The sequence below is a fragment of the Teleopsis dalmanni genome, chromosome 2 (genome assembly GCF_002237135.1).
Source record: "Teleopsis dalmanni isolate 2A chromosome 2, ASM223713v2, whole genome shotgun sequence".
NCBI classification, from domain to species: domain Eukaryota; kingdom Metazoa; phylum Arthropoda; class Insecta; order Diptera; family Diopsidae; genus Teleopsis; species Teleopsis dalmanni.
This window is the reverse complement of record NC_051847.1, coordinates 39,910,439-39,918,864: the sequence shown is the minus strand read 5'-3', so window position 1 is coordinate 39,918,864 and position 8,426 is coordinate 39,910,439. Positions and strand designations below refer to the sequence as shown.

Here is an 8,426-nt window from a genome sequence, read left to right as displayed (position 1 = left end):
GTTATGCAAAAAGTTGACAAGCGTAAAATATTACAAAATTTTGTTAAAAATTTTACTTCAATTTAATTATTGAAGTAAAGCATATTAGTTGTTATTATATTGGATGACATCCATAGTAGGCCTTTTCTTTTGTAAGCACAAAACAAAAGAACAACTGCTTATTTTAAAAATAACATATGAAACAACAACACTACTGGCTTGTTTAGTTCAACTGTTTTGAAATCGCTTAACTAAAAATTGGTCTATTGTGAACGACTTTTCGCAGTACCAACGAAATTTTAAGTTAACTATCAACGAATGATTTCGTTATTTACTCGTATTACGTTTTGTCAGTAATCGTAACAAATACGTCGTTTTTCCTAATTATTATTTTACTCTTAAAGGGCATGAAAAACTATATTTTGTTCACAATCATGACAAAAAAAGTTTTCGAGTTTTGCATAAACAAGCCTAACCGAATCTCCGTTTTGTTCAGAGTTGATATCGAAAATAGCGCTTATTTTATTTGTTCTTTTGCGACTTGCTTACAAAAGAATAGGCCTATAATCACAATATTAAGCATATATAAAATATTGCACGATCATTGGACCATTTGAGAATGGTTTGCTCTTATTGGATCCTCCATCATTTGACAGAGTCTTAAAAAAATACTCGTGTCGATTGGTGCATAAATGCTCAAGAGGTACACGGGTGGTCCTACAAAAGATATATACTCATATGAGATTGTATGAGGTAACGAATAATGGATATATGTGTATGAGCCGGAACGTAAACAGCAGTGGACTGTATGGTCGCCGAAGCATACAACGAAGTATATTAATGATAAAGGAGAATACTTCGAGAAACAATAAAGCAATTTTCAACGACAAGTTAGAATTTTTTTATTATTAGGCGTTAATATTTTATTATCGAATAACTTTTGTATTGTAAAATTTAGACGCTAATGTTTCTGGTAGCTAGTAAATATAAACAGCTGTCATTTGTATAATCTTCAATACCTGTATATCTGTGTATTTGGCAACACTCCAATCGCCTAACTCTGTATAGATATATTTGTATAATCTTTTATATTTATATTGTTATTTATTTAACCTTTAAATCTATAGCAAAATTGATATTGATATGGGCTATAATGAAACATGATTTTAAAATATATAGAAAACCGCCATCCAAACAAAATATTTGTAAAAATAATTTCTGATCAGATCTTATAGGGATAACTGAAGTTGAAATAATAGTTTTAAGACATTTTAATTTATTTTTATATAGTATTCTCCTTTTTTGTAAAATACTAAGGTTTCCTTTGAACACAGTTCCCAATCATTGTTTTAGAAGTAGTTCAAATCAAATCAATAACATCAGCCTCATGTTTAAAAATGCGTGTAGCTGCTTGATCAAACTGATTGATGGTGTGGAGTTACATATCTTGTATTACTTAAAAAATGATATAATCTATTGTGAACTTTGACTTACCAACTGGTGACTACGTAACATTTCTTTTCCTTTTCGACTGTTGTTGCGAGTGTTTGCTTGGATAATAGCTCCGTGTGTATTACTGAATATGGAGGAAGAGATGGAAATTGAGTTGGACGAAGTCATTGTTGAAAAAAAACGCGATCATATAATTTCGACGGAAATAATTTCTCAAGAAAATAATGGAATTCAATACAAAACTCTTGAAGAAATTATTTCGGAGAATAAAAAGTTAAGAGTTAATCGCCGCCGCTATCAACGTAAACCATATAATCTTAATCGAAAGACGCGCTTTTATAGGGATGACTTTCTCGAACGTGGTTTCAAAAAGGTAAATAACTGAAAATATAAATTTAATGTGTATATTATAATCAACAAAAGACATCAAATATAAGTCCTGTCACATACATTTCTAGTTTTATTTAAATGTCAATTTTTTCTCATTGTATTTTAGCCTAGGACAGGTTTGATTATGATCTATAATCTTGCGGATAGTGTGACCAACAGAGACATTAAAGAATTGTTTTCACCTTTTGGTTATATATATGACGCTGGTTTGCATTACGATTCTGAAGGCATAAGTATAGGTAATAATATATTATAGATTAAAGCGATTTTTAGCTATATACAAAACTTTGTTTTAGGCATTGGTCATGTCACGTTTGAGAGTTATTATGACGCGCTGAAAGCTGTACGTGCCTATAGAAACAAGACATTAGATGGGAAGGATTTGGAATTAAGAATTATATATCCGAGAAATATTTGTAAGAAATATTATGCATATGTTTTATACAGTTTATAACATTTTTCTTATTTTGTTTACAGATTTATATCGCGGAATAATTAGTAAACGTAGTTTCAGACAAGACTAGATGAGACCTAAACAAATCAATATTTCTCTTTAATAATAAATTTATGTATAAATTTATAAATCATTAAATGATTTCCAAAATATATGTAATCTGTATTTAATCAGATTTGTATTTAATTTTTTATTATTTAAATTTGAATGATGCAATGAATACTGAATTAGAACATTAGATAAAAAATGACTAATAGAATTCTAGTTTTGATTAAGTCTTACTTAACAAGGGCTTTATAGTGTAATATTACGAAGTTAAAGTCGCATGAGACCTTTTTTAAAAGCTTCTTGGATATCGAATGTAATATGTATATACTGGGTCGCCAGTAATACTAAATCCCAGTATTTGTGAAAATTATTTTAGTTTATTGAATATATATGCCTCTTGTTATATTAGCATGTGTTACATGTTAGAAGTATTTGAATAAGACCAGTTAATCTGAAGATATGATGAGAATAAGGTTTACGATAATATTAATAGCATTAATTGAAGTTATTTTGTACACTCGATGAATTAACGTTTCCAACTCATAAGGGTGTGTAATCATTAATTTTATAACATCACTTATTAATGGATCTTATCGATTCTCTAAATTTTGTGCTAACACACATTCTTCAGTTGCCTAAGGTAAATAAAAGTTAAGGCTCAATTAGCCTGATTCTGTTTCCCATAGTGATACTGTTTTTGGATATGGATTTGGATTGGATAACTTAGACTTAGTCTTACCCTATTTGCCACTTGTTGTGACCACTTTTACAATGTATGGATGCACTCTGTGTCTTGAGCCAGGCCTTATTGACAAATTCGCACAGATTTTTATAAAGAATATAGTAAATGTTTAAATTTGTTGTTCGTTCCTCCCTACCTTACTAATTTCCTTCGGATTTTATCATGAAATTTTTACTGGAAAAGTAGGTACGCCCAATTATTATATCGGTGGTTTTCTATAAAGTTGGAAACATCACCAGGATTGCTGCTAGGTCACCAAATATAAAATTAATTGAAATGAAATGGATTAATTAACGGAAGATATAGTACAGTTGTGCGTGGTAGTGCTATCGATTAGTCATATAGCAGCTCATCTGATTTCGTATTAAGTGTGACCATGAACAACTTATATATTCTATGTGCGTGCAAGGGTGACATTTTCGCTTTGGTAATTCTGCTAATTTAGTCGGTGTTCCATTAGTATTCTACAGATTTATCTGGATCGTTGTGACAATGCTTGTTTTGACTCCTAAAGTGCCTTGTGTACCAACGCTAATGAATTTCACTCACCGAAAGCCTGTGCTTCTATCACCTTTAGATTGCATCAATAAGAAATAATCAATTAAGGGTGATGTTATAACAGTAGTCTTGGGTTATAAAGTACTGTTAACTTGTGCATGGAAAATGTAGGGGATATAACCTGTGAGATGCAATTTTTTACTATACTCCCGTTGCAAGTGCTCAGTCCTTAAAAAAAAATTAATATTGCAAAAATGTATGACAACACGAAAAGATATGAAGTTGCTTTAAATATTTAAATTTTACCGCCTGTTAAATTGGCAATAAAATTATGACAACTGTCAGCGGTAAAATTATTTGGCTATATGACTACTGCACGTATACAAAATCTCAACGATACGATAAACAATATATAAATTAAAATAATTGCATTAATGTGCCACCAATGGACATTGTCAACACTGAACTTGCAAGAATTAACCACATTAAAATGCAAAATGCGAATTCGTTTGCATACGTGGGCTAAATAAAGCGACATCAAAGCCAAATTAAAACTCCAAATGGTAACTCAAACAAAAACAGAGTCAACACTCAACAGTTACGTGCAAAACATTAGCAACATTTTATTTTAAGTCGTTTGCATTTTTATGAGAGTTGCCTGTTTATATTATAATTTTTGTTAATATGTAAAAGGACTACTTGCATTAAATTTGTACCGGAAAGAAAGACACAAATCTTGATCTTTTTCGATACTGTTGGTTTATTATTAACACAACCACTATAGTGTAGAATCTCTGAGGGATCACTGAAATTCTAAAAAAAATTACTTATATCCAGGTATGTCATTTGGACAATTGGTTTTAGTAAACCTATAGCGCTTTCTGCTGAAATGGTTTAGTTTTTGACATATTAAGGTTTGAGTTTGTTTATCTTCATAATATAAATCAAAGCTATACACGTCATGGGTGTGATAAGTTCCGATATCTGGTGCTTCCAGTTTTTTTTTTAGATTATTTATATAAAAAGTTTAAATTTTTAAGACCGATATTTTGAAAATTTATTATATAGTAGAGTTGCACCAACAATAAAACTATCGTCTTTGGTGTCGATTAAAGCACAATGATATTATTACAGCGCAAGATGAAGAAGGCGGTATCGATGACTAAATACAATAGAAGTAGATTAGAATGTACCAATCAGGAGATCAACACAATTGATGGATATTCCGCAAAGGAAGTTTTGGTCCACAACGGGTTGTTATAACTAAGCAAGGATGATGATGATAATGAGGATGATTATAATGATGATGGTGACAACGTTGATGGTGATGATGAAGATGATGATGATGGTGACAATTATGATGATGATGATGGTGACAATGATGATAATAATGATGCGGATAATGATGATGATAATAATGATAATGATGATATGATGATGGTTACAATGATGATTTTTACAGTGTTAATAAATAAAATAAATAAAAAGATTTATTGCATATTATTTAAAAACTTATTATTATTATGACTAAAAGAAAAATTAAAAATATTATAATTAAATTAATATTAAATTCTAATTTCAATTAATTAATAGTAACTATTTTGAGTATTCACTTTTCTTATTCAAATTTCATTTTCTTTGTGGTCTTATCATCATTTTGACTGTTTTGAGAGCATAATTATATCCGCGGAAAGTATGCCAGACTATCCCTTGAGCAAATTTCTCCTGACCATAAGCACCACGCATATATTTACCATTAAGATTGCTGAAATAAAGATTGCGATTAATGGTTATTTTATGTCTCTTTCAAGAAACGTTATTTATTTACAAACCTTACGTGACATTTATTATGCCACCAAGCCCCCGTATACTGCGCTGCACAATTACCATCCCAATTATCGTTATCCATATCCTTTGTGGTGAATTTAAAAGAGGCATGCGGTGTTAATGAGTCACCAGCATCACCCGAATAAGTACCAAGTACTTTCAAAGCATATTTTTCACTTTCATCTCCAATAGCAAAAGATGAGTATTTTGCAAATTTACTTGCACTTTCGAAATCTTCCATAACTATAAGTAACTCTTGTGCTGAATTTGTTGTCAATGCATGCAGTTTATCCAAACCAATAAAAAATTCACCATCTAAATTACCGAAACCCTCTTTGAATGCCGCCCAATTGCGTTCAAAGTCAATGGAACCATCTATACGTCTTTGTATTAAGAGCCAACCACCATCTTTTTCAGTTTCGTCACAATTAACCAAAAATGGTTTAAGACCAAAATTGTCAACTTGGATGGTGTAGAGTCCACTTTTACGTGTAATCGCGGCAGCTTCACTGCAACTACTGGGCAATTTTGGCGCACTAATTTGTGAGTTGTTTTTGTTAGAAATGCTCAAAGATACTATATACAATATATATAAATATGTTCTGTAAGTCTTACCAAGTTATATTTTTAAACTTATTGTTGTGGCTGTTTTTATTGTTGTCTTCTGTAGAATCAACACCAAAACGTATATCTATAGGAGGATCTTATAAATATTTTTTTAGAAAAAAAATTTATTTTAATATAATATATAATTTACCTCTTTCCCTACCCCAAATTGGTTGATTTTCTATTTTGGAATTCAGTTCAGCTAATAATACTGTTTGTGCTTCTATGCTGTAAAAAATATATTCATTTATTATAATTATATTTTTTTATACCTATTAAAATAATCTAAAATAATGGTTTAAAGTTTTGGTATAATTTAGTATTCAGTAGGTTAGAGAAGTGATCGCTCCAAATCACCACGTATCTATCACCACGTGAACATTTTGATCTTTGCAGAAATTAACTCCGGGTTTATAAACATTTGGCTTTTAATTTTTTTAAAGAATTTTTAAGCCATATTCCATATTTATTCCACAAGACCGGTGTCGAATATTAGACAAACGCAGGAATCATTGTATTGAATGAATGAAGTCGTCAAGTTTTATTAAAAAATCGTTATTTTGTTGATCATTATACGGACTTATCAGTTGGAGTTTTATATATGGTTAAGCGTTAATAACTGCATACGTTACCCCATACTCCAAACAGATCATAAGTATAAATGGCATACTTAAGAAATGTGATTTTGTTTTAAGTTTTGAGTATAATATGGCGTTTACACTAGCCTCAAATGATTCATTTCAAATGCGTCATTTGAAAGTGTTCACATTCGTTTTAATTCATTTCTTCTCATTTCAAACAGCTGATTTTTCAACTTGCCTATTGATTTGATCTTTGGCCGAGGCCAAAAAAATGTCGAATGAAGTTTAAATATACCTTCAAACCTTACAATACAAACTGAAAACTTATTTTCAGCTTCGATTAATTTAGTTTTGGGAAGTAGAAGTTCCAAAAAGAGGTGCATCGTTTTCAAGGAAATGCAACCACCCAACATTTGTTTACCTTTTTTTGTAAATATGTCAAAAATAGCTTCCTCAAATTGTCAAAATGCCATGAAAAGCTTTTATTTACGGTATGTTTAATGTATTCAATTGCATTTGGAACATCTTTGGAACTCATTCTAACCTCGTTGGAACTCATTTATACATAATGAGATCCAATGGATATCATTTGCGCTTGAGATTTTGTATGCAAAATTGTCTCATTTGCTTCTCATTTGTGATTTGTGTCCGAAATGAGCCAATTGAGGCCAGTGTAGATGCCATATAAGATAAAGATTTAAACTTAACAGATGTTTGTTATACTTTATTTCTATACGTTTATGTATATATGTACATTTTATATGAGTTAATATACAAAAACATCATGAAATAAATATGCACTGAGAAATTAGCTTTAGCTCTACATTTTCTGCATTTATATTGCAGATTATTTAATTTTTAAATATTTAATAATTAAATAATCTTTTTATAGCAACCAATATATATTATATTTGTATATAAAATTAAGATACTTTTTTATTGTAACTCACCGCATATTTATGGTATCTAAGCGTAAACGTAAATTCTCATTCGACGCGTTTAGTAACTCAATTTGCAGTCCGACGTTTTTTACTAGGGTATCATCAAAGAAAAATGAAGTACTCTGATTCTAAAGATAATAAAAATATTTCAATTACAAAGTATATAATTATTTTTATTATTAAATATATTTATATTATATTATACACACAGTAGGTTCAGTGCTAAAAATACAGTTTTCGTTAGCGAAAACAGCAATAATTTTTAAAATTGATAAGATTATCAATGAATTTCGCATCTTTTCAGTTTGTTGAGTGTTGCTGCTTCGATGAATTGCAAATTAAAACTGATTAAAATTTATAAAAAATAATTATTTTAAACATTTTTCTGCTCATTTCGGGTTTTTATTTAAAACTAAAGAAAAAAGTATTTTTTAGTGAAGAATATACTCTGTACTTTACATAAATAAAATGTACATATAGGAAGTTTTGACTGTATAAATGATTCATAAGATTATTGGGATTCCCCTTAAAGTTATCAGCGTGAATATCTCACATAAGTAACACCAACAATAATATTAAAACTTGTTTTCTTGCAAAGTCTTTCAAAGATGCTCATCACAGTCTACACTTATCAGTTTTGAGTATCTAACATGTTTTCAATGTTTTGCTCACCAGTGTTGGTTCTGGTAGAGATAACATAAAAATATACTTCAAATAGCAAATGTTGCTCTTACTAAGCAACAACTAAAGTTGCTTGCTGCCAGTTGCTGGTAATTTTTGCTTGTATTTGCATTTAGATTATGATTTTGTAATATGTCTGCAGTAGAGCAACAATTGCTTTTTACAACTTCCGTTTTGCAGTAATCTGACAAAAAAAAAAATAAAAAAAAATATATATATACATTACG

At 29.9% G+C, this 8,426-nt stretch overlaps 2 protein-coding genes across 3 annotated transcripts; one reads left to right on the top strand and one right to left on the bottom strand.

Moving 5' to 3' along the window:
* The first annotated feature begins 1,561 nt into the window (after positions 1-1,561).
* LOC119674362 (THO complex subunit 4-like) lies at positions 1,562-2,348 on the top strand. Its single transcript, XM_038085499.1, has 4 exons — positions 1,562-1,804; positions 1,928-2,060; positions 2,118-2,237; positions 2,299-2,348. Exons 1-4 carry the CDS (start codon positions 1,562-1,564, stop codon positions 2,343-2,345), a joined length of 543 nt encoding a protein of 180 aa, XP_037941427.1. The 3' UTR covers positions 2,346-2,348.
* Positions 2,349-5,144: 2,796 nt separating this feature from the next.
* LOC119682096 (ficolin-2-like) lies at positions 5,145-7,844 on the bottom strand. Of its 2 annotated transcripts, none has more exons than XM_038095445.1 (6): positions 7,728-7,844; positions 7,528-7,646; positions 6,148-6,224; positions 6,006-6,093; positions 5,396-5,926; positions 5,145-5,328 (listed from the first exon to the last, which is right to left on the bottom strand). In XM_038095445.1, the coding sequence occupies exons 1-6, from the start codon at positions 7,812-7,814 to the stop codon at positions 5,193-5,195; spliced, it is 1,038 nt and encodes a 345-aa protein (XP_037951373.1). In that variant the 5' UTR covers positions 7,815-7,844; the 3' UTR covers positions 5,145-5,192. The 2 variants fall into 2 exon arrangements, with proteins under 2 accessions (XP_037951373.1, XP_037951374.1); XM_038095446.1 differs by having other exon boundaries at positions 6,006-6,081.
* Positions 7,845-8,426: the final 582 nt, after the last annotated feature.

What these genes read in the sequence shown, in the direction of transcription:
- LOC119674362 (XM_038085499.1), top strand. Translation starts at nt 1,562, where the DNA reads ATGGAGGAAGAGATGGAAATTGAGTTGGACGAAGTCATTGTTGAAAAA. An exon ending in TCGAACGTGGTTTCAAAAAG is followed by an intron (nt 1,805 to 1,927) that starts GTAAATAACTGA and finishes ATTGTATTTTAG; the next exon opens with CCTAGGACAGGTTTGATTAT. An exon ending in TATATATCCGAGAAATATTT is followed by an intron (nt 2,238 to 2,298) that starts GTAAGAAATATT and finishes TTTTGTTTACAG; the next exon opens with ATTTATATCGCGGAATAATT.
- LOC119682096 (XM_038095445.1), bottom strand. Translation starts at nt 7,814, where the DNA reads ATGCGAAATTCATTGATAATCTTATCAATTTTAAAAATTATTGCTGTT. An exon ending in AAGTTTAAAAATATAACTTG is followed by an intron (nt 5,927 to 6,005) that starts GTAAGACTTACA and finishes CTCACAAATTAG; the next exon opens with TGCGCCAAAATTGCCCAGTA. An exon ending in CATAATAAATGTCACGTAAG is followed by an intron (nt 5,329 to 5,395) that starts GTTTGTAAATAA and finishes TCTTTATTTCAG; the next exon opens with CAATCTTAATGGTAAATATA.